This window comes from Molossus molossus, unplaced genomic scaffold (assembly GCF_014108415.1).
Source record: "Molossus molossus isolate mMolMol1 unplaced genomic scaffold, mMolMol1.p scaffold_m16_p_9, whole genome shotgun sequence".
NCBI lineage: Eukaryota > Metazoa > Chordata > Mammalia > Chiroptera > Molossidae > Molossus > Molossus molossus.
In genome coordinates, this window is record NW_023425403.1 from 59,064,925 (window position 1) to 59,079,549 (window position 14,625).

Here is a 14,625-nt window from a genome sequence, read left to right on the forward strand (position 1 = left end):
TAAAGCTGAAGACACTCAAGAAACCTCTCTCTGGCTCTCCCTGAAAGAGATAATAGCCAGAATCAGCACTCGTAAAATCAACATTTTATGCGGCTCATAAAATGAGACTCATGACAAAGAAGCAGAGCCTGGCTCCTGGGACACAATACAGGGCATGAACCAAATGAGACGGTGACTGGAGCTTCTTGTAAACAGTGAAAGGTCTAGAAGAAATGTCAGTGGGAATCAGGCCCATCTCTTGAGTAAGACAAGAAAGATTAATTAGCCCCCCCGGCCCTGTGTGCCCTGGGGCAGGGGTGGGGGGCCTCATGTGAGGTCACTCCTCTTCTCTCTGAGCATCCCTGAAGTTCAAAGTCAAAATTCCTGTCTATAATCATATCCCAAGGGACTTTGATAGAATGATGCCTTCTTCTGGAGATTTTATCTCGGGAGACCCCACACTGCTTAAGCTGCCTGGAGCCCCAAGTCTTTCTAGGGATAGTCATGGTTGGGGGTAAGAGTCGTCCATGGGATTGGCCAGTGGGGAGGATGCTGAGCTGGTCCTTATCTAGGAAGGGCTCCAGACTGGAAAGGGATCTCAGTCAAGCATGGGCGCAGAGGACTACCACTCAGGAATAGGCAGCCTCATCTGCCAGCCTCTCTGCGCTCATGTTTGGTGGCCCAGTGGCTTTCCTTTCAGTCACAGGGTGTCCGGGCTGCTGAGCCTTCTGGCTCTTGGCTGGCTAAATCTCCTGTCCTAAATAATTACTTTGGCAGTTTGGTTTATAATAGCAGAAATATGAGACCATCTTTGCTACATGTCACTGATGATGGCCTCACTTGTGCAACTGAAAATGTGTCGGGGAAGAGAAGTTACTTTCCCCGAAGAATTATGGTTGTTACCCTTGAGTGTTTAGGTTTTAGTTAAACTGTGGGCCCAGGAAATAGAACCTCCCACTCTGTCCAAGGCCAGGGGACTGGATCACAGGGGGTGAGAGTTCTATCAGCCATCCTTGGGGGGTGCTCCATTCACCCTAAGTGAGATCAGCCACAGAGCTTGTCCTATGCAGCAGAGAGAGTGGATGTGGAGTCCTGGGTCAGATCAGCTCCCAGACGTGAGAGGCACTGGGGAGCCGGGGTCAGACCCGGTCTCTCAGGATGAAGGGACTGGCTATGTTGGACTCACTCAGTTTGGGTGAAGAGGACGGCAATGGTTTATGAAAGAAGATGCACTGGGTAAATAGGGCTTTGGGCAGATTTTCAAATTAGTAAAAGAATCAATAGAAAATAAGCAGAACTTCTTCAGTGGTTTTTCTTCAAGACCACAAAAATGTTAATAAAAGTAGTTTGTCTCAGCTATAGCCTCACAGATTTAAGAAGACACTGGACAAAAGTGATTGTGCAGAATTCAGGTTGGTCTGAAGTTTTGACGATCTTCCAGCATACCAGAAATCACCAAAACGCTGGCAGAATGTTGTCACTGACACACGGGCAGCATGCTTTATGTCTGCCCCATGACCAGCTGAGAATCACCTGAGGTGCTTGTTAAAATGCAGGTTCCAGGCCTTACCCCAGACCTACTAAGTCACCTCTGGGAGAAGCTCAAACATCTGCATGTTTAACAAATTCCCCAGGTTTCCATGGCACATCACACATTAAAAACCACTCTGATAAGGGCTCTGAATTGTTATCTGTTGATGCTTTAACAAGGCAGTACCCAAAAGGCAGTGGCTCAGAACATCAAACCGCAAGTCCTATCTCATCAGTTTTCTGGGGGTCAGGAATTCAGGACCAGGGCTGTTCTGACGCGGGGTCATCATGAGATTCCCTCCGTGACGTCGGCAGGGCTGCGTCATCTGCAGGCGACGGGCTGGGGCAGCCTCCAGGGCCGCGCTCTCACACAGCTCTGGGGGGAGGCCTCATTCCTCCACACGAGGGCCTCTCTCAAGGCTGCTCCGTGTCCTCACAGTACACAGCTGGCTTCCTCCAGAGCAAGCCACCCAAGAGAGGTGTCACAGCAAAAGCAAGGATGACTTTTATGTCCTAGGCTGAACGTGACACACCACTCTTTCCATAGTATCCTGGTGGTGACACAATTCAACCCTATTCAGTGTGGGAGGGGACTGCAGGAGGGTGTGAATACCAGAACGTGGGGGCCACTGGGTGCCGGCTTGGAGGCTGCTGACCTCAGGCTCAGAGGGAAGAATTAGGTAAAAAAGTAGTCGATGAAGGAACGTGTTCGGATACTCACCCCATTCACCACAGAAGTACCAAGCGTGGTATGGCAATGTCCGTGTTTTGTTCCAAGCAGTAAATCTGTGCTTACAGGTCTAAAGGGATTATTTGGAGCGAAAGGAACAACAGGTGACATCGGCTTCCCCGGGATAACAGGCCTAGCAGGAGCCCAAGGCCCTCCGGGACTGACAGGGCAAGCAGGTACGCCCTCTGGGAGTCACAGCCTTCCTCCAGCGCACGTGCCCCCTGGGCATGGCCTGCGGGTGCAGCGGCTGGGGGCAGAGGAAGGCTGAAGCTCCCCACCTCCGAGACCCCAGGGCAGAGGCAGCCAGTTTCACCAAGGAGTTGTCTGCTAGGTCACCCTTCACCCAGGAAGCTTGCTCTTACGTGGTGCCCCTTCCCCTGGCTCTGCCTAAGGAGCAAACACGCGAACAGCCGATCTGGCAGCGGGCGCACAGGGAAGGGGTGGAAGGCTTCGTGGGGCCCAGTGTTCGTCTCTCCATAAACACAGACTTCAGCTCTGGTTGGGGGTCTAGTTCGTGAATTTGCGTGTGAAGACATTCCTTTGGGATCCCAAGTGAATGGTGGAAAGCAGACAGTGAACCTGTTTCATGCTTTGGGGTGGATTGCTGCTTTTACTTTGTTTGCATCCGCCCAGGACCTGTGATTCCAACAGGCTGATCCTGAGGGGCTTGTTTCGTGGGTTCTCTCCAAACTTCTGTTTGGATGATAGGATCAGAATAAGAAAACACAAGCTGTTCTCTCTTTGGCAAGCCTCAGCTAACCCCACTGAACTTGATTGTGCTGGTTCTTTTCCAAAAAGCGCCCCTGCTGCCCCCTGCAGGCAGGACCTGGAGGCTGGGCAGGTAGGCCTCTCAAGGTCTTCAGGATTCCTGTGTCTGACCTATGGATGTGTCTCCCCTCCCCCAGGCTTTCCAGGACAGGCAGGCGTGCCGGGGCCACAGGGAGACCCTGGCCGGGCCGGAGTGCCCGGCACCAAAGGAGATTATGGCTGGCCAGGTGTTCCAGGCTTACCAGGTAAGTCGATTCCTCCCTTCACAGACACAAGCACACAGTGGTTCAAAAAGATTTGTGAGTTGAGGAGGGGCACCCTTAGCCAGGTTAGCCTCTCCCCACGCTGTTTTCTGTAAGACTGTGCGAGATGCAAGGCAGGAGTGTGCATGGTTTCCTGTCCACACAAAACACATCTGGAACAGGGTTTGCAGTTATCCAAGCCCCTTGGGGAAAGACAGACATGCCAGTCTGCAGAGGAGTGCTTCACTCCAGAACGGTGAGTGGGAAGCCTCAGGGCCCGCTCCTCGGTCAGCACACAGGCAGTGCCGAGGGACCAGAGGGACAGACACCAAGGGGTTCCACCACAGGCTTCCTGGCTTCCCACTGATTGAGGTCTGGTGGAGCCCTGGGTGGCATTTAGAGCATTATGTAGCCTGACCTGGACAGGCCCCTGATCAAGGGACAGGCCCTCAGTGACTGGACAGGTTGGGGACAAGCCCTCAGCTGCTCTGTTGCTCAAAACTATGGGTGACCCACCTGCCTTCATACTCTGCCCACATCACAGTAAGAATTGCCACCTGTGCCCCTTGTCCTTCTTTAGAAACATTTGTCCTTGAGAATGCGGAGGGAATGGAATGAATGCCAGGCTATTGATTCCAGGCAATTTTTACAAACCAAATATTTACAGTGACTCAAGCTCCAAGAAGAGAAATGGAATACACTGCTTCCCAGTTCCTGTCTGGCTGTAATGAGTCTGCAAGGATTTTAGGAAATTGATCTTTAAGTTCCGTGGTTCTCTCCAGTAACATAGAAGTGATTAATTTATATGGCAGACTATAGGCTGAACTGCCCCTGTTTGCAGGAGTTTTGAAGAAACTGGACATGTTTTCAGGCATGTTTTCATTTGCTCTCTCGTGCATGAAATAACCATGAGTGAAACCCACACAGGTGTACCGGGCAGCCGAGGCATCGGTGGGTTACACGGCTTACCAGGCACCAAAGGCTTTCCAGGATCCCCAGGTACCCATGGCATCTGCAGGGCGGGGAGGAGAGTGGGGGACTGGGAGGCTGTCTAGGGTGCAGGGTGTGGTGGAGGGAGTTCAGAGAGCAGGACTGCTCCACGAGGTCTGTTTCATCACCGGAGGCCATGTGGTTCTGCAGACCACTGAGATGTGGTCCCTAAGAATCCATCCCCTTAGGTCAGAAATTGTGTTGACTGGGCCCATCAGACTTTTATAGGGAGAGAGAAACAAATGATTTGCCTTTTCAGGAGCATTTGAAATCTTTCATTTCACAGGCACAGGGAAGACAGTTGGTGCCCAGCCTGTCCTGGGGCTGTCCTTGTGCTTTGAGACAGATAATGCTGTCGTAGTCAGCTTGGGCTGCTGTAACAAAATACCACAGACTCGGGGCTTAAACAACAGACGTTTATTCCTCACAGTTCTGAAGACTGGAAGTCTGAGATCTAGGCATTGGTGTGGTTGGGTTCTGGTGAGGGTCCTCTTCCTGGCTTGCAGATGGCCACCTTCTCGCTGTGTCCCCACATGGTGGAGAGAGAAAACAAGCTCTCTGGGGTCTCTTATGAGAACATGAATCCCTCATGGGGCCCATCCTCGTGATCTCGTCTAAATCTAATCACCTCCCAAAGGCCCCACCACCAACAACCATCACATTGGAAATGAGGCCTTCTACATACGAATCCTGGGGAGACAATTCAGTTCACAGGAATGGTGTACCAATCTCAGATTGTGGGGTACTGAGGCCACGTAGCAAACTGAAATCCCACAGGTGCCTTCTGGTTTTCTCTTTTTGAGTCTCACCGAAGAGCTTTGCTGTTCTTTTATTTGTGAAAATTAACTTTGCGTGGTTGGTTGCTGACGTCGCTGCTGTTTAACCCTGCCACAGGTGCAGACATGCATGGAGACCCAGGTTTCCCAGGTCCTGCTGGGGACAGGGGTGAGGCAGGAGAGGCCAACACCCTTCCAGGCCCTACAGGAGCCCCAGGACAAAAAGGAGAGCAAGGAGTTCCAGGTGAGGCCAGACACGTCCAGCGTTACCATCTGCACAACCAGGACCCAATGCGTTGCTGGGCGGCCAGGGTGGGAAAGCTACGAAGTCTTGCTTGTCAGTTCACCCATCTGCCCTCGGAGTGGGGTTAGGAAAAGAGTTTCTTGAGGATGGAGGTGAGATCCAGCCTGAGAGGAACAGACAGAAGTGAGAGACCTTGGTTCCACATGGTGCATACGATTCTGGCCCATGGACAGCGCTCGCAAAACAGCACAGCATCGTGATCTGTATCGCACAGCGTGCTGCTGTGACTGCGCTGACAGGAGGTGGAGGACACGAGAGCAGAAGCGAGCTCTCTTTCATTCTTTTGCGTATATGTTGGCTGAATGCCTAGCACAGAGTCAGTGCTCAATATTCAAGGTGATAGTACGAAACTGGAAGGTGACTCTCTTTGACCTCTATTGAAAAGCTATGAGATCCCAGCAGAAGTGGGTTTGAGGGACCCTCTCAACAGCAGATGGAGCTGGTGGAAGTGGGGGGCCATAAGGTAGCTGCCTCCCTGTACACCTCTCCCTGCCCCCCCCCCCCCAAGAGCTATGTTCAACATTCCCTGGCCTTGGGCACCTACCATCACTGCCTCTCCTTGGCTGTGCCCCTGGACAGGTGATAGCGTGGAGGGGAAACAATAGATTAAAAATTCGGATGTTGATGCCCAGCTGGTGTGCCTCAGTGCATTGAGCATAGTCCCATGTACTGAGAGGTCTCGGTTCAATTCCCGGTCAGGGCACATGCCAGGGATTCGGGCTCAATCCCTAGTGGAGGGCGTGCAGGAGACAACCGATGAATGTATCTCTCTCACAATGATGTTTCTCTCTCTCTCTCCCTTCCTCTTTCTCTAAAAAATCAATACAAAATATTTTAAAAAAAAAAGAATCAGATGCTGCTCTGGCCTGTTTGGCTCAGCAGTTACTGTGTTGGCCCATGGACCCAAGGGTCATGGGTTTGATTCCCAGTCAAGGGCACATACCTGGGTTGCAGGTTCAATCCCTGACCCTGGTTAGGGTCGTTTGGGAGGCAACCAACCAGTGTGCCTCTCTGTCTCTTTCTCCCTCCCTCTCTATCTAAAAAGCAGTGGAAAAATATCCTCCTGTGAGGATTAAGCAAAAATAAAAAATGTCAAATGCTGATGCTAAAAACACTTCCTTCTGTTTCCTTCCTAAGGGGAAAGAGGCCCATCTGGGAGTCCAGGACTTCAAGGGTACCCAGGCTTCACACCCACTTCCAACATCTCTGGGCTGCCTGGTGATCGAGGTGCAGCAGGGCTATTTGGCCCGAAAGGTAAGCAGGCTCCTGCTCCTGTGCGTTGGGACCTCTCAGGGCGCACACAGAAGGACAGACTGTGCCTCCACTCGAGGGAGGCCCCTAGAAGAGTCCAATTAATAGAGACGGGAAGGAGCCTGGGGGTTGTCAGGGCCGGGGGGGGGGGGCAGTTAGTGTTTATTGGGGACAGAGTTTCAGTTTGGGATGATGGAAAGAGTTCTGAGCTGGATGGTAGTGATGACTGTACAACAACGTGAATGTTCTTAATGCCACCGAACTGTGCGCTTGAAGTGGTTAAAATGATAAATTTGTGTTAACTTGCATTTTACCACAATAAAAAGAAAAAAGTTGCCCAATGTTACAAACTTACCAAAGACCGTTCCCTAAACAGATGGTTTTCTATCAGGCCTCCTGGGTGCCTCCTGCTGAGGCCCCTCCCTGTGGCCATGCCTGTGCCCTCCTGTTTAACTCTCTTTTCTTGTGACTAATGCTGATAGGTTATGCGGGCCCCATGGGGCCACCTGGGCCTCCTGCTCTTCCTGGAAGCAAAGGCGATGAGGGGTTCCCAGGAGCGCCAGGAAACCCAGGCACCAAAGGATGGGTTGGGGACCCTGGACCCCAGGGTCGGCCTGGCGTGTTCGGTGTCCCAGGAGAAAAAGGTAACTGTGCCCTCACGAAGGGGTCCTGTCCTCAGGGAGGCTGGCAGCAGTGGTCAGAGATGACTGGAGCCCCACCCAGGCATGTGTCCTTAATGTCCTCCTTGTGTCAAAGGGCCCAGAGGTGAGCAAGGATTCATGGGAAACATAGGAATCCCCGGAAGTGTGGGCGACCGAGGCCCGAAGGGACCCAAAGGAGACCGAGGCTTCCCCGGTAAGTGGCCATCGGCACGCGTGCAGAGCCATCCTCTTTAATCAGCTGCCGCCAGGAGTGGCCTTCAGACCTACTCCTGCCCCTCCGGGCATGGGACACCTCTAGAGTCAGTCTTTGTCATGTGGCCCAAACCCTAAAGCGCAAAGAGAAAAGCAAGATGGGGTCCGCAGGCACTTCCACAAGTGAATGAAAGTCCTTCTTGGAAGGGCAGGCACTGAGTGGCCTCTCGATGACTTATCACCCATCTTCATGTCTAGAAAGCAAGATTGTTCTAGGAAGCTCCAAGGTTGGTTTCAACGAGTTAAAAAATAGGATGGAAATTGGAGCAAGAAAGCAAGTGGTCCCCCTGTGTCAACTGGCCTTCCTTTTTCCTTTCCAGGTACCCCCGGTCCTATGGGATCCCCAGGAATTGTAGGAATCCCTCAGAGGATTACTATCCAGCCCGGGCCAGTGGGTCCGCAGGGAAGGAGAGGCCCCCCAGGGACACACGGAGAGATGGGACCCCAGGGTCCCCCGGGAGACCCAGGTAGGAGCCCTGCTGCAGAGCCAGCCGGGAAGGGATCCTTATCTGCTTTGTTTTCTTGCTGAAAAGCATTTGCTAAGCGTCAATGTCACTCTTTCCACGGCCTCACACCTGTTTCGGTGACTGCAGGTTTCCGCGGGGCTCCAGGAAAGGCGGGGCTCCCGGGAAGAGGCGGTGTGTCTGCCATTCCCGGATTCCGAGGTGACCAGGGGCCCCTGGGGCACCAGGGGCCAACTGGCCAGGAAGGTGAGTGAGGGACGATGAAACAGAGCAGTGGGTATTGGGGGGCGGTTCTGGGCGCACTGTAATCTGACAGATGGACTGTGGTATGCAAGGAGGGACGAGATGAGTGCTGTGATGAGTACTGATAAGAGGCTGCACCCCTTCTGCTCTGAAACCCCAACTCAGCTCCTAGGACCCTCACTGCAGCCTTGGTCCTGGATGCACTCCTCAACACCTGCACCTTGCAGAGCACCTGAGCCTAGCAGAGCACCTGGCACAGAACCTCCAGGACAGGCTGGCTTCTTCCCTTCCTCTGAGACATGTGCAGGTGCCTCAGAGAAGGAAGCAGGAAACATGCCTGAGAGAAAGATTTGTAAACATCTGCAGGCCTGAGACAGTGAGCTGAAAGAAACCAATTGCATTAACAGGAGCCATCATGAAGTCTTGTATTATTGATTTCTTAAAATGATTTGTACATGTGCAAAATGGGGCAGGCCAGAAATAATAGCAAGTCATGCAGAAAAAATTCTTGAGATTTGTCATTAGAGTATGAGGCTGCATTATCAGCTCCCAAATCTCAGGAACTAGCCACCTACCAGCCTCCGGATGGATTCACCCACGGCCAGATTGTGGAACGTGGGGGACGCACAGCTGAAGGCACATGTGTGGATAGGAGCCGCCTGGGCTAGGAGACAGGACAGCGCTGGGGGAGGGGATGGCCTCGTGAGAAAACACCGAGATGTGGAAAAGTCCTTGCAAGGGACGGGTGAGGGGAAGGCACGATCCGGAGAGCTGATTTCAAATACTCGAAGGCAGAGTAGATGTTCTTCTGTGCTCTGAGGAGAGATTCCAGCCCCCTGAGGGGATATTTCCAACCCCATGGCACCCCAGCCTTGGGAGAAAGCTGCAGCTGTAAATGTTACCATGTGATGTCAGCCACGGGCTGCGGGCTGGGGGCTACATGACAGCTGACAGGGGCCTGCTTTCCCTTGGACCCTAGGGGAGCCAGGCCGCCCCGGGACCCCCGGCCTGCCCGGCATGCCTGGCCGCAGCGTCAGCATTGGCTACCTCCTGGTGAAGCACAGCCAGACAGACCAGGAGCCCATGTGCCCTGTGGGCATGAACAAGCTCTGGAGTGGATACAGCCTGCTGTACTTTGAAGGCCAGGAGAAAGCCCACAACCAGGACCTGGGTAGGTACCACTTGCTGGGCCCCGAGGCTAGCTTAGCTGAAGGTGGTCAAGATCGAATGGCCACAGTGATGTTCATGAGTCCTCTGAGGCCGCTGAGCTGCTCCCGTTTGAAGGCACTGAGCCCCTTCACATCCCTGGGATTTCAGAAAAGATGAAAATGGCCTTTGATGCCCTCAGGTCAGGCCCATGGAGACCTGCCTTTAACTCAGCAGGGCCTTCCCCCTGCTCCTGGAGGCCCCCCTGGTGCTGGCTCCTCTCTGCCTGGAGGCCACCAGCGGCTTCACCTCCTTCTTGCTTTGTGCCCCAAGTTCTGTGAACAGTCCAGCTGGGACTGCGAGGGCCTGGGACTCACACAGGCAAAAGGAATTAAAATGACCTAAAAGCACACAGAAAATGTAGCAAGCCCACGGAGCGTGGGGGGAGGGTGCCTCAGTCTGTGGGGACAGTGGTTGAGGAAACCTGTCCGCTGAACCCTGACAACGTGTTCACATTCCTACCTATATGTTCTACTTCCATAGTAAGGTTTTTTAAAGTGGGGCAAAGCGAATAAGAAGGGGGCCTAGAGGAGAGGTGGGACCGGGGCCAAGGAGGCAGCCACACGCTGGACAGGCCTGCCCACGGCGGAGCGCACGTTCGGCCCTAGGCATGTGCGCAGCCAGTGGGCAAGGGAACCCTGCTCCACAGAGCAGTTCACTCTGGTCATAGGAAAGTCGCTTTCTTTGTTTTTTTGCTTTGTTTTTACGTAGAAGCAGTAGAGTTCCTTGCAGGCAGGGGTGGCCAGAATTCCTTCTGGGAGGGCACTGTGGGGTGTGACGAGCTAGGCCCTCATCAGGTTTCTTCAGGGTGGCGCTTTAAGAACCCCCAACATGGGCCTCACCCAAGGTGCTATTCGTAAAAACACTGCTCCCGGCTGACCCCGCTTAGTCCAGACGTATGTGTGAGAACTTCTGGAAGGGCAAGGCTGAAATGCCAGTGTAGTCTTTCCCCCCAAAATGGGAATTGGTTCAGGCCCCATTGCGAAGCTGAGCCCTTCCAAGTGGCGGGTCCCTGACGTGGGACCTCCCGAGGCTGGCCGGGCCGGAGCAGCATCTTGCCGGCCACACTCAGCTGTCACCTCCTTTTGCAGGGCTGGCGGGCTCCTGCCTGGCTCGGTTCAGCACCATGCCCTTCCTGTACTGCAACCCCGGGGACGTCTGCTACTATGCCAGCCGGAATGACAAGTCCTACTGGCTCTCCACCACTGCCCCACTGCCTATGATGCCTGTGGCCGAGGAGGAAATCAAGCCCTACATCAGCCGCTGCTCGGTGTGCGAGGCCCCGGCCGTGGCCATTGCGGTCCACAGTCAAGACGTCTCCATCCCCCACTGCCCAGCCGGATGGCGGAGTTTGTGGATCGGATATTCCTTCCTCATGGTACGTGGTACTTGCCAGCACTCTCTCATGGAACTAGGAAATCTAGTTCCTCTCCCCCACCACACCCTGGCTGGGGAAGCGGCAAGAACAGCTGCCCAAAGTCATCAGACAGGTGCCCTGACAGGAAGGCCACCTGGCCCAGGGGTGGGTGGGAGCCGGAATGCAGCCTGCACTTTAGTCTGCACTGTGTTAACTGAGCCCCGGGCGGAGCGTGGGGCTGCCCCCACCCAGAGGGGACCCAGTAATTTGCCACCAAGCCTTTGTAATTAGGATAAATTTGGCTTGTTATCTGTCTTTCTAAGCAGAGCCCTGAAGGCAAAGCTCTTCTGGTTTATCCTAAGGCTAAACAGGGTGAAGAATTTTATCTAGAATCCTAAGTATCTTAGTAGAATCTATCTAGAACCTGAAGTGTCCTCAAGAAACATCCATTAACCGGTTGGTTTAAAGCAGACACACGTATGCCAATGAGGGAAGTCCTGGAATACCACTGTAGGGTCACCTTGGGTATAGAATAGAGAACTGGTTTTGGCCAGCTTACGTTACGTTAGCTTAACACTGAGAGGAGTGACTGCACCACAGTGGCATCCTTACAATCTCCCTGCTTGCTCCACCCTTGCAGGGAGAAAGGAAAGTCCACTGGGGTACTGGGTCTTCCATTTCGTTTATACTGAATATGACCGTCTCAACTCCATCGGTACTCCAGCTTCAGTGATGTGTTAATATTTCATAAGTTACATTAATAACGTAATATATAAATTGACTCACAGGATTGACCTTACTTGGCCCGGCTCCAAGGCTTCCAGCCTGGTGCTTCCTCCTGACCCCGTCCCGGCAGCCCCCAGCGTGTCCCTTGGGGAGTCCTTTCCAGGGCCCGCTTGGGCAGCTCCTAGGCATGGCCTCAGCCCTCTCAGACCGAAGCGGGGCCTGAGACATCTCTTGAAGATATATACACGCCTGCTTCTCCCAGCCTGTTTACAATAAACAAGAACGCAGTAGCTCTGGGTTGGAAAGCCTTGAGCATTTTGCGAGCAGAAAACTTTTCAAAGTTGTTGTCTTTTGCTGGTCCCTGCCCAAATACATCACAGGACGCCTCTTGTGTTCGCTGCAGACGGAGGCTGAGATCTTCCTGTTCTAATGAGCAGCTTCTGACAACCCACTCACCACTTAGAGCTAGCTCGACCAAGCCAAATGACACTCGGTTATAGATTAGCTTTGAGATCCAGGGGCCTACCGTGCACCTTCATAGGAGCTAAAAATATTTGTGAAACAAAAGGAATGTAGAACTTAAAAGTGGCAAAGAAAATTCCCTCTGACACTTCTCCTAGTCTCCAGCCAGCAGCTGCTGGGTCAGCTCCAGTGACTAATTGCTTAATTAACAATCCTCTGACTGAAAAAACATGAATTACATGAGCAGTACATGTTCATTGAAAAATCAGCAAGTAAAGATTTTCTACAAAGAAAACTAATGAAAACCACTTATACATACTTCCCCTGCTCATGAAGGTTAGCAGAGGCGGGTTGAGGAGGGGTCACTTTTAGGCAGGTGCTTATTTTGAACTTAACCTCAAATGCTGACCCACATCTTGATTTTATTTTTCCTTTAAAACAAAAGTTAAAATTTTGGTATCTCTTCTGCCAGGCAAATGCTTCATTCTTTGAATGGATGATTGGGGAGATGATACTTTTGCCTCCAAATATAGTCAACTGTATCTATTTTTTTTTTTTTTTAATAACTGCTTTTGCTTTTGTTCTAGTTGTCACTTAATAACAAATCAAGCCTGTCAGTGTATGTCCACAAATCCTCCCCTGCAGCATACCTGCTACCCAGCTCCGCCTCCTTCATGTCTTCCACCCCGATGTATTTTAGCCGAGGCCCTAGCATTCAAGAGCATGTGGCGGGTGGTCTGTGTGGACATAGATAGTTGTTCAGGGGAAAAGCACATCAGTAACAGTCTGCCCTGGGGAGTGTGCTCACAGCCTGCCCCTCCTTCTCCACAGCACACGGCCGCAGGCGATGAAGGTGGTGGCCAGTCGCTGGTGTCGCCAGGCAGCTGTCTGGAGGACTTCCGCGCCACGCCTTTCATCGAGTGCAACGGAGGCCGTGGAACCTGCCACTACTTCGCCAACAAGTACAGCTTTTGGCTCACCACCATCCCCGAGCAGAGCTTCCAAGGCTCGCCCTCCTCCGACACGCTCAAGGCAGGGCTCATCCGGACGCACATCAGCCGCTGCCAGGTGTGCATGAAGAACCTGTGACGCGCGGGGCCACGGGCGCCGCCCCCCGGACGCACGTCTCTGCAGGCCGACACTCAGCTGGGGTCACTTTGGTGCTTCTTCTTAACTTATTACCTCAGGTGCTGACCCAAAGATTGATTTCATTTCTTTTCTGTAAAAACAAAAAGGCCACCAAAGGAATTCAGCACCAGCATTTATACCAAATAGGCACTTGTCATTCATTCATAGGTGCTAGCCACTGTCTCCACTCCGCAGAAGGAAGCCCTCCCTCCTCTGACATCTCCGAAATGGAAAACTGCTAACAGCCCTGCACTCCCCATCCGGTCACACTAGACTATTATGCGCTCGGTGTAACTAACTTCTTAACATGTACCTCTATAATACCACACTTTCAAGCCCCGCAGAAAACCCACTTATTTAACTCACTTACAGGGGCAGTATAAATAAATGAAGCCATGCAGCCCGAGGGCTCCTGAACTTTTTGCCAGTTTCCACATGAGAGTCTCCTGGGCATGGGCCCGACCCTGCAACAGTATGATCTCCCAAATACTCACCCCTCACGGCCAAAAAGATACTGGTAGTCAACGCCAGCTGTCATTCTTTCCACCACATCCTTACAGACCATTGGGTCTGGCAAACCTCATCTAGAGACAAAGACCTTCTGACTGTCGTCAGCCAGGCTACTTGACAGCAGACCCTGTGCGGTCAGAACTGATGTTCCCACTGCCCCCAGGCCGCCCTGGAGACTTACCCTCTCTTTAATTGTGGTAAATTGTACTCCCATGACTAAGTATGTCCTCTATAATGACAGTAAAATAAAAGTTGGTTTTGAACATTTTTATACCCCCAGTTGTTGACTGCCTTGATTTTCTCAAGTCTATAGAGCACAAAATTTGCTGAGAGCCCAAGGCACTGCATCTGGGCCCTGGAGCTGTTTTGTTGGGTTTCTGTAGACTTGAACCCAAGTCTGTGGTATTGTCATTCTGTTCTCAGGGAACTGTCTTTGTGTTTATAATGCATTCATGTTTACGGAAAGCACCGTAACCATCACACATGGAAATTAGGAAGATGGGTGCTTCACCAAGGAACTTCCAAAATCATTCAATTCATTCTGACATGCGTCCCAAGTCAAATCTCAATATTTCCAAGACATAGTCTCCAAGACACATTTCTGGCCCTGGCTGGTTTGGCTCAGAGGTTAGAGCGTCGGCCCGCGGACCAGAGAGACCCAGGTTGGGTTCCTGCTAAGGGCACGTACCTTGGTTGCAGTTTGTCCCCAGTATGAGTGGCAATCAGTCAATGTATCTCTCTCACATCAATGTTTCTCTCTCTGAAGATAAATGCAAAAAAAAAAAAAAAAATGCCCTCGGATGAGGATAAAAAAATAAAAATAAGACTCATTTCTGGCTTTGGTTTTTTCTGGAACCTGGCTGACCCTTGGGAGCCCAACTCATAGAATTTATTTTTGCCCTTTAATATTCAATCTCAGTCCTGGCTCGTTTTACTCAGTAGTTAGAACATTGGCCTGCGGACCAAAGAGTCCCAGGTTTGATTCCGGCCAAGGACACATACCTCCATTGCGGTTCATCCCCAGCCCTCGTTAGGGTCATGCAGG

The 14,625-nt window shown here is 52.1% G+C and overlaps 1 protein-coding gene across 1 annotated transcript in view; it reads left to right on the forward strand.

Annotated features, from left to right (window-relative positions):
• The window catches only part of COL4A2 (collagen type IV alpha 2 chain), a 181,700-nt gene extending 167,831 nt beyond the window's left edge, over positions 1-13,869 (forward strand). Inside the window, exons 37-48 of the mRNA XM_036250136.1 lie at positions 2,308-2,415; positions 3,145-3,252; positions 4,177-4,248; positions 5,134-5,259; positions 6,457-6,573; positions 7,053-7,214; positions 7,327-7,425; positions 7,805-7,951; positions 8,078-8,194; positions 9,171-9,362; positions 10,489-10,775; positions 12,774-13,869. Coding sequence (XP_036106029.1) covers positions 2,308-2,415; positions 3,145-3,252; positions 4,177-4,248; positions 5,134-5,259; positions 6,457-6,573; positions 7,053-7,214; positions 7,327-7,425; positions 7,805-7,951; positions 8,078-8,194; positions 9,171-9,362; positions 10,489-10,775; positions 12,774-13,031 — 1,793 coding nt within the window. The 3' untranslated portion in view covers positions 13,032-13,869. The remainder of the gene's footprint in view (positions 1-2,307; positions 2,416-3,144; positions 3,253-4,176; positions 4,249-5,133; positions 5,260-6,456; positions 6,574-7,052; positions 7,215-7,326; positions 7,426-7,804; positions 7,952-8,077; positions 8,195-9,170; positions 9,363-10,488; positions 10,776-12,773) is intronic.
• The last annotated feature ends 756 nt before the right edge of the window (positions 13,870-14,625 follow it).